The sequence below is a fragment of the Equus przewalskii genome, chromosome 15 (genome assembly GCF_037783145.1).
Source record: "Equus przewalskii isolate Varuska chromosome 15, EquPr2, whole genome shotgun sequence".
In the NCBI taxonomy this organism is placed as follows: Eukaryota; Metazoa; Chordata; class Mammalia; order Perissodactyla; family Equidae; genus Equus; species Equus przewalskii.
This window is the reverse complement of record NC_091845.1, coordinates 26,376,016-26,399,355: the sequence shown is the minus strand read 5'-3', so window position 1 is coordinate 26,399,355 and position 23,340 is coordinate 26,376,016. Positions and strand designations below refer to the sequence as shown.

The 23,340-nt window shown below is 42.0% G+C and overlaps 1 protein-coding gene across 5 annotated transcripts in view; it reads right to left on the bottom strand.

Annotated features, from left to right (window-relative positions):
• Window positions 1–23,340, bottom strand: part of PRICKLE2 (prickle planar cell polarity protein 2) — a 314,377-nt gene that overhangs the window by 234,252 nt on the left and 56,785 nt on the right. For 2 of the 5 annotated variants that reach the window (XM_070574773.1, XM_070574774.1), the window contains exon 3: window positions 1,034–1,196. The exons of the other annotated variants lie outside the window; for them this stretch is intronic. In XM_070574773.1, the coding sequence (XP_070430874.1) occupies window positions 1,034–1,196 (163 nt within the window). The remainder of the gene's footprint in view (window positions 1–1,033; window positions 1,197–23,340) is intronic. 5 annotated transcript variants of the gene reach the window in all.

The window sequence follows — 23,340 nt, the reverse complement described above, 5'->3', positions numbered from 1 at the left end:
TTGGATATGAGAAAGACTTTATGAATAAATAGAATTTTTAAAAAATGTAAATTGTCCCCAAATTCAACTTTGGGCGTTACAATTTCTTAAACTTCGGAAGCAAACAATGCTCAGATGGATGATAGATACAAATAGGCCCTTTGCAACTGTTCCAAGGGCTAAATGTGTCAATAGATGTCTAAATAAATAAACAATTGCACTGCCTGAGCACTTACCATGCGCCCCGCACTATGCTATGCACCGCTTCACAATGCCTCCATTACTGCCGGAGCCGTGAAGCAGGCGCTCTTTTATATCTTCCTCTTACCAAGGAAGAAAGCAAAATTTACCAAGGTTAAGGATCACGCTCAAGGGCACTCAGCCAGTTTATGCAGCACCAGGACCAGAATGCAGGTACACTTGACGCCCATCTGAATGTTTAACCACTGAGTTATGTGGCCTCTGCCTGTCCTTTATCCTGGGAACAAAAGCCCAGTGTGATCTGAGGATGCACAAAGATAAGTCAGTTTCCTTTTAATGGACTTGAGCAACATACAGTGTTGTCGAATTATTATTATTATTGTTATTATTTTTTGGCTGCTGCATTTTCTATCTAGGCTTCCACTAAGTGCTATAGCTTGAGGAAGCCTAAATAAAGCACTCACATCAAAGGACACCTGCTGAGATACCTTCTGGAGAGCATTTGGTCTGCCCAGGCCCTGGAGAACAAAGGAGGAATTGTATAAGCCACATTCATCTTGGAGGCTGTGGAACAACACCACCTATACAAAGGGTGGCTCCTGGAGACTAAAGAGGCTGCCTGCATGGGAGTGATAAGTCCAGCAAGATGGCCCCAGTAATCGGCACCCCTTCTTCCCAGGTCCAGGCGTGTCCAGCAGGAAAGTCTGCTTCCTCAGAAAAGCCCACACCACCACCCTTTTCAGTTCTCCATGTGACACCTCTGTGGATGAACATCTGATATTCAAAGCCAAAGGCTGGAGGGACTTGGCAGTCCTGAACACAAATTCTAGAAGGAAGCTCTTAAAAAGCAGACCTGGCCTGGAGCAGTTTCACAAGTTGGAACTGGTGAGTCTTCCGGCCACTGCTGAGCACACAGGTCATGCAGCATCTGGGAGTTCTGGCGGGTTCTAGGAAAGTCACAAAATCGAAGCACAATCTCCAAAGCACATAGACGATGCCAGGCTTGGGAGCCAAGACTGAAAAAGTATGGAGAGAACAGGATGGTTCAGTTTCTGAGTGGCACATAAAACAATGGAATGGGGTTTGAAGGAGACATTCTCTGGCGTAGAACCTTCTCTTTCTTTTCAACACATCATCAGACCAGGACTCAAGAGGCCCAAGACATTGCTAAATAGGGTTATTTCTGCTCCTTCTATCTTATATTATGTTCTTATTATTTTATTATTTTAAAATAACTTCTCTAATTATATGCTCAACGCATAAAACTCAAAAAGAAAACACCCACAGGCACGGATATATGAAATGTAAAAATCATCCGTAATCCCACTACCCAGGATCATCTCTCTTAAGATTTTAGTTTATACATAGTTCTAGTGATTTCTCCAGGAACATGTTAAAACAAAAAAAAAGGGTCTCAAATGACACCTTCTATTATAAAGGTTTTCCCCATTTATGAGCATATGATAGCTTCTTATTCTTTTCAATACTTTGTTACATATATAGTTTCTTTAGGTCTTTAAAATAATCCTATGATATGGACAGATTAGAACAATGAGACCAAGTGGTAAAGTAACCTGGCTAAGCAGCCAGAGATAATACACAAACAAAAGGAGACAGCTGTGTTTGAACAAAACTTTATGGGTACTGAAATTTGAATTTCAAATAACTTTCCTATGTCACAAAATATTATCCTTGTTTTTATTTTTTCTAACCATTTACAAATGTAAAAAATGATCTTAGCTTACAGATCCTGCAAAAACAGCCAGTGGGCCAGAAAAGGCCCTCAGATCAGTGGTTACTGACCCCTGATCAAGAATACTGGTATATGGCGGCTGGCCCCATGGGGGAGTGGTTAAAGTTCCATGCACTCCGCTTCAGCCACCCAGGTTCGCAGGTTTGGATCCCAGGCATGGACCTACTCCACTCATCAGCCATGCTGTGGAGGCAACTCACATACAAAAAATAGAGGAGGAATGGCACAGATGTTAGCTCAGGGCTAATCTTCCTCAAGTCAAAAAAAAAAGGGAGGAGGATTGGCAATGGATGTTAGCTCAGAGCAAATCTTCCTCACCAAAAAAATAAAAAGAATACTGGGATATGTGTTTTCTAAATGCATCTTTCCTTATAACCTTTTGGTGTTCTATTCTTGAACTTCAGGAACAAACTGGCCAATGCCAGTGACATTTCCGTGTCTTAATGTAATGATGGTAAAAGACTAAAGAGATTTAAAAAAAAAATTTGCCAAATCTTGGGGCCAGCAATTGAAAAATACAAGGTGAGGAGACAGATAATTATACAAGCTAATGTTGACTGAACACTCACTACATGCCAGCCATCAAGCTAAGGGCTTTACAGATCAGTAAGGATAGGAGGGCTCATGCCACGATAAGAAACGAACCCAGTAGCTCACAGCTTACAACCACTCAGGTTTGGTTCCCTCTCATGCTGCATGTCCACTGGCCTTGGCTCAACCCCATGGTCTTTGCTCCTGAATCCGGGCTGATGGAACAGCCTTGACTCAGCAACATTGCCAGTCTTATGGCAGGGAGAAAGGAAAACATGGCAAACCATGCCAAGAAGTGACACACGTCCCTTTGTTCACAATTCAGGAGTACATTAAATAACCATGCTGAGATCAATAGGACTGATATATAAAATCCTCAGGGGGTATGTGGAGGGGCAAATATTTGTGAAAATAACAGAGTCTACAACAATAACTTATTTTATTCTCATAACAATCCCTTAACACATAAATTATTTTCTCCATTTTACACACATAGAAACTGAGGCCCAGAAAGTTAAGCTTGTTAAGGTCACATAGCTAATAAGTTTAGAGCTAGCATGTCACCCCAGATGGTCTAACCTCAGAATTTATACTCAATTCCCTGGACTCTCCTGCTTTCTGCAAACACTGGACAGATGTACTAACATGAAAGTCATCTACCAGTAGGTATTTATAACTGTCCCTTTGACCAAAATACTAAGCCTGTGATCCCAATATGTCAGACAGCATGACGGAGGGTCTCTAAGCTGTGCCTACAAGACATTGAGGAATGTGCTGGAGAGAAAGGCTCCTTCCTAGAGGTAAAAATATTTAACCGAGCCAAACAGATAAGACTTGAAACATCATCATTTCACGAAACAAAATAATGAGATAGAACTCAAATGTGTTTGGAGTTATTGTGTTTTAAAACAAGAATGCCCTAACTTCTCATACAATGAAAGAGCTTTGGCATGACCAAAGAAATATATAATGACTTGACAATGGAATATAATGGCATTTTTGGAAGCTCTGCATGAAGCAAATATTGGACCAAAAAAAGAGGAAGAGCAGAAAGAGACCCAATTGTGGAGTTCCCACAGACTGTACCTGGGGAGCTCATGTTTCCGTCTACCAACGACAATCAAAGGACGCCTCATAACTCATTACTAGGACCAACACCCAAAACCCTATAGACACCTAATGATTTCACTTGGTCATACAGAAACCATCTCTGTATTCTTCGCGAAGGAAATTTCCATCAGATACATGTATCTACCTGTTTATTGAGTATTTACATGTGCTGGCAACTGGCCAAGTGCTTTATACAAATCTCACAGCTCCGTGAGGTAGGCATTATTATGCCATTTTACAGATCAGGAAACTGAGGCTTGGAGAGGTTCATTAACTTACTCAAAATCACAAAGCTAATAAGTTGCAGAGTTAGGATTCAGTCCCAGATTTCTCTAACCCCCAACTCTTCTACCCAGTCTTCGACAGTGCCCTAGGGATCCAGCCACAAACTGCCATATGCTCCCAGGATGCTTTTGGCTCATAAGTTATGAATCTAGACAAAATCTTCACTTGGAAAGGAATGGTACATGTGTTGGGATCCTAGACTGTCAATCATCACATACACCAAGACAACAGTGGCTTAAACAAGAGAAAGTTTATTTTTCTCTTGCCTGACAGTCGGAGGAAATGCAGACAGGGCTGATGTGGAGATTCCACGGTTTCAGGGACCCAGTCTCCTTCTCTGTTGTGCCCTCATCTTTACAGTGTAGCCATCATCACAAGTCAACGATGGTTTATTGCCACTATGGCCACATTCCTGAAGCTGGGGAGGAGAAAATAGAGGTGGGGAGGGCTTGCCTTCTCCTTCTAAGAACATGACCCAGTAGTTTAACTCATCCATTGGTCAGAGCTGAGGGCCATGGCTTTGCCAAGCTGCAAGGGAGGCTAGGAAATGCAGTCTTTATCATGTGTCCTCCTAAATTTCCGCATAAAGACAGGAGAATGGATATTGAGAGAAGAGAAGCAGTGCTGTAAGGAATGGGGCACTCAAGGCCTTATCATGAGAGACAAGAAGAGAATTAGTTCTGCTGCTTTATCCAGCTGAGTGCTTTCCTTCCAGCAGCACAAAATAGTAAGAAGGAGGAGAGAAATGACAAGAATTATCAGAACTACAAAGTGGAAGGTGTGATAGAGAGAGGAGAAGAGACAGAATGAGGTTCCTCTATTTATCCTCCCACCTCCAAGTAATAACATTTGGCACCTCCCTCCTGCACAGAAGTGGTGTGCGGAGACTTAAGAGGATAACGACTTGGGAGGAAGCGAGTCCGTCGCAGGAGGCATTGCCCTGAGCAGCCCAGCGCTCTCCTGCCTCTGCGCAGGAGTTCACCCGCAGGCAACCTCACCGAGTGATTGACGGTATTTCCAAACACCACCACTGGGAAATTGCTCACAAATGATTCCTTCTTTCTAAACCCAGGTAATTACTCCTGCTCTTGCTTTCACTAGAAGGAAAGTCACCTACCCTAGGGCACTGGTCTCTTGGATATTATAAGGCTTTTCAAGAAATATTAGGAAGTGGTCAGGTCAGGATCAAGAGGAATTAAAAAAAGACTTTCTCAAAGATTACCATAAAGAGAAAAACAATAAAAGCTATAATAAGACACATTATTTCAATGTGCCAGGCACCATGTTTAAGTGATATAGATAATAATATGCAAACATATAAATTAATAACATATACATGTATGTGTGTATATTTTTACACACACATATACTTTCATCTTCAAACTCCATTTTACAAAAAAAGAAACTGAGGCTCAGCGAGGTTGATCAGGTGTCCCAAACATGCACAGCTAGTACATGCAAGAGCCAGGGCTTGAACCCAAACTTCTTAGACTCTAAAAACATTAAGCAATGCTAGCACCTATATACACTGCAACCACTCCACCCCCAGACATTGCCATAGCAGCTGTGGCGCCTCGAGTGGATAAAAGCTATTTAAATACATGGGGACTTCACTCTGTGTATCAGAGGCATTTCTAGGAAATTGCACTAAATTCAAAGCCTGTATAAAAGAGTCATAATTCAGGGAGTGGCCCGGTGCTATAGTGGTTAAGTTCACATGCTTCACTTTGGCAGCCCAGGGTTAGTGGGTTCGGATCCAGGGCGCAGACCTAGCACTGCTCATCAAGCCATGCTGTGGTGGCATCCCACATAAAATAGAAGATTGGCACAGATGTTAACTCAGTGACAATCTTCCTTGGGCAAAAAGAGGAAGATTGGCAACAGATGTTAGCTCAGGGCCTCTTCCTGACACACACACACACAAAAGAATCATAACTTAAATGAGCTCATCATTTTAGGGAATATTCTGATAAAGCCTTTTAAGTATAAGAGACTCCTTCTGCACAGTGTGTACCTGATAATTCATTGTTTCGCACATTTTTATTTTCAGACATGGTATTCAGTTACTTTTAAAGGGGGAAGGGGAGGTATTTACATCTGCAGAGATTTCAATTCTCTTGCAGCTGTGGTTGGATTATAATCATTCAAGAACTGGCTGTCCCATTTCTGCACTATCCAAAAGGTTGATTTTTTCTTTCAACTGAAGAACTAATGTAAATAAGGGATGCAGGTCAGACGGGTTAGGCAGCAAACCACACAGCAAATGCCCCACCTGAACAGGGCACCAGTTACTGAGTTTCAACCAGTGCTGCAATGCTGTGAGCCCACTGCAAAACTGACAACTTGTAAACATTAGCAACTGATCCCATTCTTCAAGAAAACCCTTATGGGACAAACACATTGTGGGTCTACTGCTGCCTATGGCTGCCATTTTGTTTCGACTTACTTGAGGCTTAAGATGTTCTGTGAATTTCATTGATTCCGGTAGTAAAAGAACAGAGAGAGAGAACACGGATGAAGATTAAGTATACAGATCTCTGAGTTAGCCAGATCCAAAATCTACTCTTGACTCTGACACCTATCAGCTGCGTGACTTCCCATGCCCTCCTAGCCTCTCTAGACCTCTGTAAAATGGGTATAATAGATATACCTGCCTCTCAGGGAAGCTATGAGGATTACATGTGACAAGGCACAACACTTCATACATGAGAGCCAATTTCATCAATACACTTATTTTCACCTCTAACTATTTGTGGAGTTATCAAAACCTCTTCCTGTATCTCAAGAAACATCCTCAGGCATTGACTCTGCTTGATCACGCACCCAACCACAGTTCGTGGAAGCCTTATGTATGCCAAGAGAAGCATGCTCAGTCAAGGGATACTAGCAGAATAAGGCTTGGTTCCTTCTCTTGGAAGGTTCAGAAGATCTCCAGACAACTTATATGGGGCCACAAAATCACTGTAAGTTAAGGGACCACAAAGATTATTTTTCAAATCCTTAACTTACGGATGAGGAAACTGAGCCACAAGCAGTTGAGGGTCATTCAAGGTTAGACAAGGCCCATAGCCCAGAGGAACTTTCACAAGAGAAAGCTCTTTTGATATGACACAATGATTTTTCCTCTGTCCTACCAGCTATCACCTAGGTGACATCTACAATCTACAATGAGAACTAAAATCATGGACCCACCTGACTCAGTTTCAAAACCACACTTGTCCAGCAGGTCCAAGACAATCACCTGAAACCAATGTGTAACATAAAGAGTTCACTGGGAAAACTCCTTCCCTCCCTTCCTTTCCTCCTTTCTCATTCCCATCCTTCCTTCCTTATTTCAAAAATAAATATCCTTCCCCCGAATATAAAAGTCACTCTGTGTAGCTCTGGCACGTTTAATATCCATTGTTTATAGGTTTGGCACTTTCATGGCACCTCTAGCACCATTTAATATAGGCCCTCTTCCAGGTGTCATGAGTCCCTAGTGTTCATGAGACCATGAAACAATGACAGAAGGAAAGTGATGATTTCTCTCTCATCCTCCTTCTCACAAGCAGGTTCATATTGTGCAAAGTACAGGAGGGTTCATTAGTCCTTATCAGCAGAAACTGACACTCCACCCACAGCCCTGAGAAAGCAACTCTCAATATTGTAATCAATCTATGTATATGTAAAAGTAAAAACACTTCTAAGATAAATAGTGCTATAATAAATCAGTGCTGATATACAACTGGCAATTAATAAATATTAATTGGCTAAATAAATGCAGAACAGAGCAGAATTAAACAAGCTAAGTATACACAGAAAGTTCTTTTGAAAAAAAAGGGAAAGAAAATTCCACTACCCAGACACCACCATCGTTAACATTCTGGAATAGTTCCTTTTTTTTTTTTTTAACTTATACACATTATTTGTAAAAATAATGAGAAACAAACTAAACACACAACTTTACAATATATCACAAGCATTTCCCACATCATAAAAATCTTAGTAAATATCACTCTTAATGGCTACATTATTTCAATACGTTAATATTTCAGTCCTCTCTTGCTAGAATGTTTCATAACCTTATTGCTAGATATCTATGTTACTTCCAGTTTGCAATTATGGGAAAAAAAGAACATTGTTAGTACTTGAGTGATACAGTTTCTTCTCCTCCCCCTCCCCCTCCTCCTCCTCGTTCTTCTTCTTCGCTATTATTTCCTTAGTAAGAATTTCTGGAAATGACATTATTGAATCAAAGGGCATGAATATTTTTCAGGCTTTTCATAATATCTTGCCAGAAATTTTGCACCAATGTGTATTCCCAATAGCAGTGTATGAAAGTGCCTATTGCCCAGCACCCTTCAGCAGTCAGTATCATCATTGGCAACTCAAAACAAAACGAAACAAAACAAAAACCCAACAACAACAAAAAACAACTTTGTGAATTTAATAGGTAAAATGCTATCTCTTTCGTGTTTTAATTTGCACTGCTTTCATTGCTGATGAGCTGAACTTTTAAAAATCCCCATGTGCCATGTGGATTCAGCTTCTCTGCACTTTTTGTTCATATCCGTTGCCCATCTGGAAGGCACTTTGAAAGCAAATAGTCATCGTTTGTGAAAAAGAGAATAGGTTTTGCTCCCATCCTTTAATCTTGTTTTTCCCCTTTAACTTCCTCTTCTTACTGCTGATCCAAAAGTAACCAGTGAAGGTTAATGCCAGAGAATCTATTTCCACCTATAGAAGAGGGACCTGCCTCTTCTTCCCCAGATTAGAACACAATTATTGCTGAACCGCTCGTCCTATGTGCTGTCCTTCTTCTCATTGCTTAGTAGCCAGAGCCCACAGATGCCAGTGGGAGAAGAAAGCTCCAAGGGCTCAGAGGCGGATGGAAACTGAATTCCTACAAGAGGCACCACTAACAACCACCTCCAACAACAGCTTTCAATTAGAAAGAAGATTAGAGATCTGTCAGAACCGATTTCAGCATCCATCACTTCCCCTAATCTGCTTCTCAAGAGGCATGGAAATTGGTACTGCAAGATGCTGGCCCACACCATGCTGCTATGCCCCCTGAGCAAGACACCTCAGCAAGCTTCTCATAGAACGGGACGGAAACTCAGCATGCAGGAGCTCAGCGGCCTGAGGAGGAAAGGATCACCTTGTGACAGAGCTGGGCATTAATTCTTTAGAAACATTTCTGTTTTGGGGAAATTCACTAGGCACAGAGTGAGTAGTTGAGCTCTGCAAAGTCACAGAAATGTGGGTGTTCCAGAGGCAACAGAACAAAGAATCCTATGTTAACCATACAAGATTCAATTAGAGACCTGGAATAGCGTAGATAAGATCCCTCTAGCAGCGCCCCTCAAAACAAACACCTTCACTGGGAATGACAAACAAGAAGGAGCTGAATTGTTTTTCATAGCATGCCCAGAATTAGCTGCAGAAGCTCTGGGACACTGAATCTAAGCTAATTTGCCTTGAAGGGTTCATTCTTTGCTGGAGTGAAAATCAACAGCGACTTTCCTTCACCTCGCTGTTGTTAACGAAAGGCTGTTTTATTTGACTTTTTCATTCATAAACCTAACTTCACAAAACATTGATGGAGCTTACCCTACCTCACAGGCACGGCATCATAAAGAGACAGGTAAGTATTGGATGAGGGGCTGCTGCCAATCACCAATGCTGTTATGGTCCCTCTGCACCTAGACGCTGCTTCACCTGGCAGTGTGGTCAGTGCCTGGCTGGGACTGAAATGAAACAAAATCTCCTTTGTATCTCCTGCACATGAATACTTACAGAGCTGATCAAACACCAAATGCAATGATCAAGCCAGCTAGCTTCAGCATCAGGCAGACAAAACTGGATTGAATTCCCAGCTCTGTGCTCACCAGTTGTATGACAATGGACAAGTTAATTATCATCTCTTTGAGCAAATAAGTTACTAGTAAATGAGATCAAATAAGACTATTTGAACAGTGCCTGGGACATGGTAAGAATTGAATAAATTATTATTATTATTGCACTTCCTCAACTTTAAGAGGAACACATTTCAAACTCAAGCTACCCCTTGAATATTAAATTGCAAGGATTAAACAAAACTTGTAAGTGATCTTAGCCTGCCTACACGTGCGAATGCCTCCGAGTGTGAATGTTTGTGTTGTTTAGGTCTAACAGAGAGGAAACAGCAGAAGATTCTGTGGTCAACAGGAAGTCATAAATACAGATTCTTCATGTACAAAAAAACACACGTCGCACAGGCCAAAGAAGCTTCTAGACCAGTGGTTCTCAAACTCTGCTACACACTAGAATCTTTGGAGACCTTTTAAAAAATCCCTAAGCCAAGGCCACAGCCACACCTGTCAAATCAGAATCTCTGGGGGTGGGACCCAGACATCAGTATTTCTGAAAACTCTCTTGGTTATTCCAGTGTGCAGCCAAGCTTCAGAAACACTGGGCATGAAGATATTTATTAATGCATCACCTATTAAACTTGGAACAAAGAAAACATCCAACTGTAGTACTTGGGATATTATACAGGTGTTAAAAATGGTAACTGGTAATACTGGAAACATGCAGAAATACTTATGACACAGCTTAAGTGAAATAGGCAAGGTTGGACTGCGACTCCAGTGGGCAATGACAAGCAAAACGTTGTCTTTTCCTTGGGTCCTCCTGCATGACCTTGGAGATCCAAGCTCGATTTTCCAGCCTCCTGTCAATGCTCTAAGTCCAAAAGTCTATATGCTTCCAAAAAATTCTTTTTGTGTTTCTTTTTTTAAAAGGTATTTATAAAATTGTCCATGAACTATTATTTTAAGTGGGTAAAAATATGCACGCATGTGAAGAGAAACAGGAAAAGAAAACAGAAAAATATATACCACCATAGCACGTGACCATATAACACGATATCTGAGTAAGAGCACTAAGGAGGATTGTTTGTTAAATTTTAGTCAAGCTCATTAGGCAAATACCACAGTAATAATTGTTGCAAGCAAAAACCATCAACAGAGGCTAAAATTGGTGGGCAAAAGCATGATGAGAAACAGGATATTTGCATAACTTCAAAAGTGTCTCCCAACAAGTATTTATTAAAATGTAAAGGGAGAAATGGTAACTTTATAGTGGAGAAATCTAGCAGACAGTACCTTAAACACGTCATCAAAATTAGCATCACCAATATGAAGACACATCAATATCATCTACCTCCTGATACAATGCACTGAGAAGAACACAGCATCACTTCTGCGGTCTTCTTGTCAAGAAGGCATACCTCAATCCAATCATGCAGAAACATCAGACAAACCCAAATTGAGGGACACTCTATAAAACAAATGACCGGTTCTATTCAAATGTGTCCAAGTTGTGAAAGACAAAGACGGAGGAATTGTCACAGATTAGAGTAGGAGACTATAAGGAGACATGACAACTAAATGCAATGTGAGATCCTGGAGAGGATCCAGGATAGGAAACAAACACAATAGTGGGAAAGCTGGTGAATTTTGAATAAGGTCTGTGGCTTAGTTAATAACATTGGGTCAATGTTAATTTCCTGATTTTGATGATTGTACAATCATTTTGTAAGATATTAGCCTTAGAGGATGCTGGCAGAAGGGTATACAGGAACTCTCTGTACTAGTTTTGCAACTTTCTTTTGAAATAAAAAGTTCTTGAAGATTAGTGAAGTTTAGTTATTTAAAAATAAATATTAAGGGTGGCCCAGTGGCATAGTGGTTAAGTGGGCTCACTCCACTTTGGCGGCCCGGGGTTCACAGGTTCGGATCCCAGGGCATGAACCTAGCACTGCTCATCAAGCCATGCTGTGGCAGCTTCCCACATAAAATAGAGGAAGATGGGCACAGATGTTAGCTCAGCAACAATCTTCCTCAAGCAAAAAGAGGAAGATTGGCAATAGATGTTAGCATAGGGCCAATCTTCCTCACAAAATAAATAAATAAATGAATAAATAAATAAGTAAATATTAATAGAAGTGTTAATATTTTCATGATTATCCTTTTGGACCACCATGTGCATACACTTTGGAGATTAAAGAACAGGGTCAAGGATGGCTGAGGAAGATTACTGGGACCCCTCTGGGTAGAGGATGTGAGCTGAGACTTGAAATGGGGCAGTTCAATTCTGATGCCTGCACTGATGGACATATAAGGAAATGCAACACTTTAATAACTGAGGAGGACTGTTGGACAAGTAATTATGGAATGGTCAAAACAGTCCTGGATTTTGAGTCAAAGGTATCGATACAAATGCTCAGGTGTTGGCCCCAGTATAATACAGCTTTGTGATCTTCAGTCAGTCATTTGTTATCCATAAAAAATAGAGATGAACCAATTTTTATCATGCATGATTATTGTGATGATAAAGTGAATAGATGTGCCTGAAAGCATTAGGTAAATGGTAAAGCCCTGCTCTAAAACGGTTATTAAAATTACCAAGAGTAACAATAATATCTACCTAGCCAAGATAATTCCACAGTTTCACTCCTAAAGCACAGCTTCCAAGCATCGAATGGTATTCATCCCATATGGAAGCAAATCTGTCTTGCCTTCTGCCTGCACTTGGAGCCTGGGGCCACCGGTCTTCATGTGTGGTCAGTATTAAGCACCATCTGTCCTGAGTTAACACAACTTCTCCATAGTTTAAGCAATGAACACAGGCTGCCCTGGCAAGAGCCGAAGAAATGCAATCTGAAGGCAGACTTTCTCTTTCTGTTTATTACCTTGGAGGGTGGCACTCACCTCCTGGCTGTTTACTCATCTAAATTGTGTCATAAAAATGTCTTTTGAACACTTTTACAGGCAATCAGACGCAATCAAGTTCTCTTCTGGCTTAATTCGCCTCAGCAAACAAGATACTAAAAAACCAATAAGAAGCTGGGCTTCGTTTCAAATCATTTTTCCTGCTGCACATATACTCCCTGAAGTCATTCTACCCCTCCCCTCCATAAAAAGCCCTAACAATTGCTATGTTCATTATCTCTGGTGTAGGTCACTTTTCTCATTGCTTGCAGTGCCATAACATGAGATGAAAAGGAAGCTATATGTTGTGGGCATCTGTTGTTTTAGTCTCCTCAAGATCCATTCCCACATCTGGGAACAGCACCTAGGCTGGCCTCTGGGGAGCCGCCCTCCCCTCCCTCTCAGTTCACGAGGTTTGAGTAGGCTGGGCAGCTGCCATCTCAGTACAAATAAGCCAGGATTGGCCAATCAGCACAGTCCATCCTCCTGGCCAGAGAGTTCAGGGATGGGTGTGTGCCCCACCTCAGTACAAGGAAAGCCAATCACATGACTCTTGCAGGAATGACTGGGAAAGAAAAGCTCTCTTTCCCTGGGGTACTGTGTTAATAGGATGTAAACCGGGGGCTTCCTGCCACCACAAGAAGAGGGTCTGTCTGAACAAGAAGAGCAAAGAGAGAAAGACAGACAGATTCCTGCTGAAATCATTACACCCCCAGTGTCCAGGCCTGGTGCTATGCATCCTCTCCCCACCACCGACTGCTCAGCTACATGAGCCAATGTTCTTTTCAGCATCAGTTACTTTAAGTTAGGTTTCTGCCACTTGCAACCCAAAGTGATATGATTGAGAAACCAAGGAAATAAACACTGAACACTCGCCTTTGTGAACAAAGAAGATGCTGCTAGTGTAGGTCTGCAGTTTTTACAGGATGGAGATGGTTGCCCAGAATTGGCCACAACAATCTCATCCACCTCCCCTTTGTGGTCATGGGAGGGACCACTTGGAAACCAACTAGCAGGTGTAAGGAGGCTTCAGCGACAGGGAATGGAGCTCTTCTCTGCAGAGCTAGCTCATGCCACACACAGCCCTCAAAGAACCTGTCCAGACTCATCTTCCAGCTTCTTCCTTCTGCGTCCCTGACATTCCAGGTGCACAGGTCTTTCTCTTCCCTAATTCCCAGCACCCGGCTTCATGCTGCCATACTAATGCACTTGTACACCTCCTCTAAGACCCAACTCCGAGACCTCCTCTGCGAGGTTTCCCGTGAATTCTCCAGGCAGAGTGGGTGGCCCTTATTGTGGGCTCCCATAGTGAGGCCAGAATGCAGCATTAGGTATAGGTAACCATGTGACAAGACAAATATTGATGTACAAATGTTTCTAGCCTTCCTCCTCCTACAGACACAAGTTCTGGCTTCGTCACACCGACTTCTTCATCTCCATCTTATACCCTCAATGTACCCCATCTGACGTCCGTGGTCTGAGGGCTGAAGAGGGTTTCCATTCTCTAGGGGACTATTTAGGCCTTTGCGAAGCTGGATTGAGAGAAAGTGGGGAAGGAGAAACAGAAGAGGTGTGGGGTCTAAGGGAAGAGGGTTTTCTGAGGAATTTCTAGAACAATCTGGAAGAGAGAGATGGAAGGCAACCAACACTGTGTGAGGGAAGTAGATGTGTGATCCAGGACAAAATCCAAGATGGTGGGGAAAATAGGTTTTTTAAAGCACTGTGTTCCTTCACAAGGTTTGAGAAAAGCAAGAAAAGGGTGGATGTTTTTTCTCAATTACTTTCAGTTGTCAAAACATGTTTCTTTGATGACAACACCTCTCTTTAACACACAGGCTCTCACACACACACACACACGCTCACTCATACACACACACTCACAGTCGTACACACCCTGCTGAAGGTCCATTTCCCTCCTTAGTATGCAATTTCACCAAGATCAGGGAGCATTTATTGGACTATTAAAACCTGGCTGTTAGTGCTCAGCCCACAATATCCCCATCCAAATTCTTTGAATGGCCATTATTTCCTCTGCTCCTTGCCACAATACTGTGAGAAGGAGGATTTTACAGATGAAGGAACAAGGACCGTTCCCCCAACAAGAATAAAGACTTGAAAAGGCCAAAGAGCTGGTAAGTAGCAGAAACTACATACAATTCTACGACGACTTTCCAGGAAACCATTCCGTGACCTTCTCAAATATTTTAGCATCCAGACAATACTAAATACCAACATGTGGACCATGCCTGGGTCCCTATCCAAGACTCTCAGGTGCCAGAGCTGGGCAATCTTTTATAGGTTAACCATGTAGGTGGTTAACGGGTTTTTTTTTTCCTTTCTTCATCTCAGAATGGAACCGTGTACCAATTTTCAAACTGAGGATATGTTCTCTTCCTTTGTTCTTTGGGCAGCAAGATGGCAAGCTTGGTTATATTAAAAGTACGGACCAACAGTAGCCCAAAGCCCAACATAATTCCTGGCACATAGTAGGTATTCAATAAAGACTGGATCATTCCAGTGTGGACCTAAGTTCCAGTGTGTTCTGTGTAAGAAGGCTCCACTCTTCCAGGAGTTTTCCCTAGAAATGTCTGCCTAGATTTTCCTCCTGCCGTTCCTGCATGCCACGGCAAAAACTGAAACAGAAGCTTCCTTAGCGCAAAGCTGCAAGGTGAACCCAAAGTGAGTCAGGACCCTAGCAGGATGAGAAGCAGAACGCATCCAAGGACTAGCTGTCATTTTCATATGGTTTCTGGCCAATGCTTAATAAAACTCAGAGCTGCAGCTGATCACAAGTGTGCCTTCTTTCAAAACACATACTCGGACTGCAGGCCAAGGGAGGTGGCTGGGTTTCTGAGAGCCACAGTCACATGGGACCACCTTGCCCCGTGATTCACTTGAGTCCTTCACCACACAAGAGGCAGCCAGCGGGCTGTCCTGCCTCCTGCCCGCCTTTCTCAGACCACCATCACGAGCCAGGCTATATGGCCTGCCCACCCACTGAAGGTGCGCTGGAGCTGACACTAACTCTGCATGGAGCAGGTTCAGGACCCTCCAGGTTTCTGCCCAACTCCTCCCAATATGAACCATAGCGACCAGGTCCAGATAGGGTCTGGACGCATGCAAATGGTTAGCCGTGGCACACCTGTGAATAGCAGGCCAGAATATGCTTTCTACAGTGACAAGGACTTAAAAAATTAAAGCAATTAAAATATTTCAATTTACCTTACATATCAGTCAGGGTTCTCCAAAGGAACTGGCTGACATGATTCTGGGGGCAAGCAAGTCTGAAATTCATAGGGCAGGCTGGCAGGCTGGCAATTCAGATAAGAGTCAATATCGCCGTGTGGAGTCTGAGGTCTGTAGGGCAGACTGGACACTCGGGCAGAGTTTTTATGTTGCAGTCTGAGGTAGAATTCCTTCTTTCTCAGGGGACCTCAGTTCTTCTCTTAAGGCGTTCATCTGATTGAACGTGGCCCACCCACATTATAGAGGGTAATCTACTTTAAAGTAAACTGATTGTAAGCATCAATCACATCTAAAAAATACCTCATAGCAACATCTAGACTAGTCTTTAACCAAACAACTGGGCACCATAGCCTAGTCAAGTTGACATATTAAATGAACCATCACATCTTAATTCAACACTCAGAGTTTAGTGGCTTTGGACTATGGGGACCTCTCCCTGTTTTTAACGTTTATTGATGTATAATTTATATATCATAAAATTCACCCATTTTAAGTGTACAAATTGATTTTTAGTAAGTTTGTCAAGTTGTGTAACCACAATCCAGTTTTAGAAGACTTTCATCACCCCAATAAAATCGCTCATATGTGGGGATCCTTTTGAAAATCTTATAACTTTAGCCAGAATAAACAGGTACAACTCTACAGCTTGTCTACACCCAGCATCCAAGTCTTACCAATGTAAACTTTTTTTTTTTGCTGAGGAAAATTCACCCTGAGCTAACATCTGTTGCCAATCCTCCTCTTTTGTGACTTAAGGAAGATTAGCCTTGAGCTAACATCTGTGCCAATCTTTCTCTATTTTATATGTGGGTCACCACCACATCATGGCTGATGAGTGTATAGGTCCACACCCAGGATCCCAACCCACAAACCCAGGCTGCCAAAGTGGAGCACACCAAACTTAACCACTACACCATGGGGCAGCCCCCCCAATGTAAACATTTTTAACAACATCTTGTATACATGCACACTTTAGGATAGAACTTCAAGGGTCATATCCTCCCATAAGCTTAGTTCCATATCCAGGATGAGGCCCTTAATCTAAACAGCCTGATGTCCAGCCTCTGCATTCTCACTCTTTGACCACTGCGTGCATCTAGACCCCTACAACCTAGAAAATTAGACCATTCTCACCTAGAAAACTGCACCTCCTTCCAACGCATCTCTCTGTCTCCAACCTTGTCTGCCCCACAAGCTGGCCAGAAGGAATCTTCTAAAATGCAAATTGCCCCCCTAGAGCCTTTCCAAGGTTTCCCTCATCACATCTGGTATGAAATCCAGAGGTTGGCCCTAACCTTCTCAATGATACACACCAACCCCTCTCTGATATGACTCCTGGCTATTTTTCTGGCTCTATCATTGGCCACTCTACCTAATACACCTCACTTTGTAAGCCTAAACTGCCCATCCTCCCTGCTCTTCATATGAGAAGCACCTGATGCTCAGGTGGAGTTGGGTAGGTGCAACCTTTCTCTGTCCTATATATTGAGCATACTTCTATTTCACATATCATATCACATTATAACACCAAGCTTCAAACTCTGTCTACCCTACTGCATTGCTCCTTGCAAGCTGCAGGCAGCCAGCCAACCAGCATTTACTAATCCAGGAAGCAGAGAGCCAGGTTAAATGCTTAAAACTATATTCTTTCAAGGTCTGATTGTCTGTGATCACGTAATTATCCTGACATGTCCTTTGTGGTAGGAGTAGCTACCGCTCTAGAAATTATCCTATAGAATGATAAGTTCAAAAAGACATATGTACAAAAATGTCTACAGGGGCCAGCCCCATGATCTACTGGTTAACTTCACCCTGCTCCATTTTGGCAGCCCAGGTTCGGTTCCCGGGGGTAGACGTACACCACTCATCAGCGGCCATGCTGTGGTGGTGTCCCATGTACAAGAAATAGAGGAAGATTGGCACAGATGTTAGCTCAGGGTGAATCTTCCTCAAAAAAAAAAAAAATCCACAGTAGTAGTTTGAAATAGTGAAAGACTGTACCACAGGATGCTTCTTCTTGTCATCCAGGAGGGAGGGAACAGTGAGTGTCCAGTAATAGGGATTTGGGGAAAGAAATTGCAGTAGACATGATGCTTAGAATATTATGCTGTTATTAAAATGACATGTAGATATATATTGATATGGGAAGAAATTATTGGCTGTTTATTAAAAAAGTGGCAAGTTATAATCACATATTTATATATAGGTACATGCATTTGATATTTTATAAAAGTATACATTATACACATGCACAAATACATACACCCAGATAGAATGTAGAGAGCAAAAACTTAACGCTGATTAGTAGACTTATGAGTGGGTACCAGAAGGAGAATTAGGAGTGATCTACAGGTATATCTTTAAATTTCTTTTCCCACATCTCTATTTTCTAACTATTTACACTGAACATGTGACACTTGTGAAGAATGAGACGGCACAGTGGTTAAGAAAAAGGACTGTGTGCAACCCTAGGCTCAGCTGCTTCCTAACTATAAGACCCTGGTAAACAGAATCTCTTCCAGCATCAATTTCCCCATCTGAAAGAGGGAACCATGCTCCAATTCGCACCCCTCTAGCGCTGTGGCGAGGCTTCTGTGAAGTGCCTAATCCAGATGCTGGCACATAGTCAGCCCTCAAGTAAATCTGTACATTTTAGACAGAAGTAGATTTAAAGAAATAAACAAATATCAATGAACAAATATGCACACTGTGTCCGGAAGATACTGCCAGAACGTATGCTCAAGTCATTGCTCTCCCACCTCTGAAGTGCAAGGGCCCCAGCTGGGCTGGGTGAATGGCTGGGAGAAAGGGTAGCCACTTGCCAAAACATCTGCCTTTCTGTGCAATTCCAAACAGCACTAAGGATCTGTTCTGGAGGCTTCTGGAACACTGCAAGCAAGTCTGTGCTCTGCCAAGCACGTGACCCAGAAGCCATCACTGTCCTCGCTTCCTCCCAGAAGGATTTTATTTCTTATTAATGTGCCCCTGTAGCTGGCCATCCATCAGTTCCAAGCCCCTTCTGTGCCTTGCATGACATGACACTCATTTCTATCAGCTGAAGGAGACAAGGAGGGGAAGGAACTGGAGCAAGAAGAGAACTGAGCATCCACCACAAGTCTGAGAAAGAGAGAGATCGCCTGGGTTCTTAAAGAATCAATGTTGCTCCCTCTGCCCTCTGCCAGAAATGGAAGGGCAAGGAACCATGTATAAGGGCCATCAGAGTACCTATTTTTCATGCCAAAATATAGGAAACCATATTCACCTTCTCTAAGGGATTCATTCATGTATTTTGATCATCCAGTCTAAAGCAGGTTTCCTGCAACGATGATCTCTCTTATGGAAACCATATCTTTCCTCCATAGTATTTATTACTATAAGCAATAATATATATAATGATTAGTTTCCTTCTTTATCCCTATCTCCAATGATCCAGGGAAACTAGAAATAGAGCAACATGGACCTACTGACGCATATGCCCCAGAAGGATGTTCTTCCTCCCTAAATGGCCATGTCATCCAAGGCACTAAAATTTTCATTATAACCTTTGCAATTGTTCCCTTGACACATCGACTAACTGGCTGAAACAATGGTAACACCATCCATCCATTTGTCTGCATTTTGCTAAAGGTGAAATAGGGTTTCCTATATTCTGGCATGAAAACTAAATCCTCTGATGGCCTTTAAACCAGTTCTAGTCATCTGCATCAATAGTCATTGTCACCCTGTCTGCCTTCCTCCTGATGACATCAAGGTGGATCAAGGGGAAAGTTCGGAGAGAGGCAACACTGAAATTCAGAACATAAGCCTTTTAAAACATTATGGCAGCCTTGCTAGTGTAAGACTTATTCTAAAGCTTCACGTCCCACCACTTAGGAAACTCCGTATTTGAACTCCAAGTCGTACATTGAAATTCAACAGATATTTCAGCAGTGCTTATTATGTGCCAGGCAATGAGCTAGGAGGTGATCATCCGACCTCAGACAAGGCAGATAAGGATGCTGCCTTCATGGAGCTTACCTTCTAGTGGGGGAGACAGACAAATAGACAAGGAAACAAATACATGAACAAGATAATAAATGAAGCAAGTGCAGTGAAGGAAAGAAACACGGGGAGATGGCAGAGCATCTGAGGTTGGAATAGAGACATTAAGGAGAGACCTGAATATTGACAAGGAGCTGCCAGGTGAAGGACCGGGGAAAGGGCAGGCTGGGGAGGGAGTGCAGCAAGTGCAAAGGCTCTGAGGTGGGAAAAGTTGATATGTTCAAGAAACAGAGAGGAGGACAGTGTGGCAATTAATTGCAATTCGGCTAGACGTCAGAGGGCATTTCAGATATATCTAACAGAGTCAAATTCTTCACTGTCTCCAGAAATTAGGGAAAACAACAGTAATATCAATAATGGCAGGTGGGTTAGCTCTATGCCAAGCATCACGCAAAGAATGTCACACGCAATAGTTCATTGACCTACAACAATCTTGTGAGCTAGTTGTTATCATCCCCATTTTTCAGATGAAGCAACCTAAAGTCTGGAGGGCCTAATAACTCATAATTTTCATATAGTTATTAAGTGGTGGTAGAGCTGGGATCAGAACCCAGGGAGTCTGAGTCCTGGGTCCTTTTGTCCCCTCCTGGGCCCCACCCTAAATGATGTCTTCTCCTTGGACACTGACAGAGCCTAGCTTAGGTCCTGCACCAGTGGTGACTTGGCTTCACTCATCCATAATCCAGGCAAAAATCAAACCATGTTAGATCAACAAGTAAAAAGACAAAAGCCATTAGTTCCGATTTTCGAGCAGCTCTGCGCGAAGTTCTGTTCACCACCCACATACTCTTTTATTAAGCTATAATAAGCCTCAGATGAGAACTGTTGCCATAGGTGAAGCTTACTTTAACATATGGTTGATCCAAGCAAAGAAAAACATGTAAAAATGCATTTTTAAAATCCCAATTTACTTGTATAATGGTTTTTAAAAAAAACATTCCTCGTGTTTCTGGTCTGCTGATGCATGCCAAGCACTGGGGTATGGAATCATGTCCACGTCCAAGGATACTTGCTGAACTGATAACAAAGGCACTCAGCCCCCATGGAATTTGGCTTTCAGGGTTTGATTTGATGCAATTTACAAAAACAGAAAGGGGTAACCTGTGGTTTTGTAAACTCGGTTAAGGGCAATGTGTTTCTAACTTGAAAGCTAGCTGGGCTATTTCAGCAGGAGAACGCAGCTACTCAAATATCCTCAAGTGCAGAAGGCTTTTTTCCTTGCTCTCAGAGGGGGCTGCTCTCCCAGCAAAGTCTCTGCTTGCGAAGGCAAAGCAGCAGCGGCAGAGAGGAGGCAACAAGGAGGCGACAGAATTGGGTGGGGAGAGGGACGGGTAGACTCAGAGCTTTCTCGTGGATGTGACTATGATCAGCTAGCAGCGAGCACTTCATGAGCACTTGCTTTGTGTTAAGGAGTGCTCTAAATCCTTTTCACATACCCATCATTTAGTCCTCATCACGACCCTCTGAAGTAGGGCTTATTAGGTCTTTCTCTTTTTTTTACCGTTATGACAAAATTCTTTTTATTACATAATATTTAGTAGCTGTACTCAATCAGCAAGGTCAACAGAAACTTGTAAATATTCTGCCAAATGACACACTATACATAAATAAATTTTCAGGGCAGTAACATTAAAATAATCCCTGTTTCCTTTATTCATATAATTTTGAAATCACAGGAATAAATAAAGGTACAAACACACAAGCACTTCTTTTCTTAAAGCAAGTAAGATCAACAGAGGTTAAAGTTATATTTATTGATGAGCCAAAGATTAACCCTGAACTGAGCAACACCAACTCAAGGTAGCTCTTGGTCGGACAAGTACAGTAGAGGGTGCATGAAAGGGACACCTTGTGGTCTCCTTAGTGGGCTGTTTGAGGTGTTTTTTTTTTTTTTTTTTGGTAAGGAAGAGTGGCCCTGAGCAAACATCTTACCCATCTTCCTCTATTTTCTATGTGGGACGCCACCACAGCATGGCTTGATGAGTGGTGTAGGTCCGTACCAGGGATCTAAACCCCCAAACCTGGGCCACTGAAGCAGAATGCACTAACTTAACCTCTATGCCACTGGGCTGGTCCGAGATGATTTTTTTTTTAACTGTTAATTTAGCAAACTGAGGCACTGATATACAAGTCACATAGCTCCCTGGTGGGGGGTGCTCTTTGATGATGTGGATGTGTGGGCCTAGTAGGCGCTCAGGCTCCCTCTGTTCTAGTCCAAAGATGAAGTTTCTCTGGACCAGTCTAGTCCCAGGACATCTATCAGCCATCTCCCAAACACTGGCCATGTTCATTCTACCGGGAGGACATGTGCCCAATCTCTGGGCACTGCTGACCATCGTAGCAATTTTTACCTCTTCTGTACATGCCACTCACAATATTTTATATTGTCTAAACTTATAAATTTTTTATTTTAATACATTTATTTTAAAGGGAAACTTTATATTTCCATAGGAAAACCAATATACTTTGCTATAAATGGAAGTTAACCATTTTTTTAAAAATACATAAAATGTGCAGAATAGGCAAACCAACACAGATAGAAAGTAGATTAGTGGTTGCCAAGGGCTAGAGGTAAGGAGGTCTTGAGGGATGATGGCTAAGGGGTGTGGGGTTTCCTTTTGAGGTAATAAAAATATCTGAAAATTGATTGTGGTGATGGATGCACAACTCTGTGAATATACTAAAAAGTCACTGAATTACATACTTTAAATGGGTGAATTGTGTCAGATGTAAATTATATCTCAATAAAGCTGTTTTTTACAAGACTACATAATGCCCTCATTTTAAAATAAAGGGGAAGTAAAGGAAAAGTGATTTGTTATTTAAAAATACAATAAAGGTCAAATGATGTCATGAAATTCTACTTAGACCCTGCGGTCTCCTTGCTCACAGTCTTGAGGGCCTACCTTCTCTGTTAAAAAGGGAAACAGAAAAGTGAATTCACTTTCACACGCACTAGGTTATAATTAAAAAGACAGACAATAACAAGTGTTGGTGAGGATGTGGAGAAACTGGAATCCTCATCCACAGCTGGCGGGAATGTAAAATGGTGGAGCCACCTTTGAAAACAGTTCCTCAAAATGTTAAACATAGAGTTACCACATAGACCAGCAATTCTACTACTAGGTGTATACCCAAGAGAATTGAAAACATTTTGTCCACACAAAGATTTGTACACAAATGTTCATAGCAGCATTATTCATGACAGCCCAAAAGTGGAAACAACCACTTTTTTTGTCCATCAAATGATGAATAAATAAAATGTGGTATAGCCATGCAGTAGATCAATCATGAAAAGAAATGGAGTACTGATTCATGCTACAACATGGAAGAATCTTGAAAATATTATGCTAAAGTGAAAGAAGCCAGAAACCAAAATATTGTATGATTCCACTTATATGAAATGACAAGAATAGGCAAATCTATAGAAACAGAAATTAGATTAGTGGTTGCCTA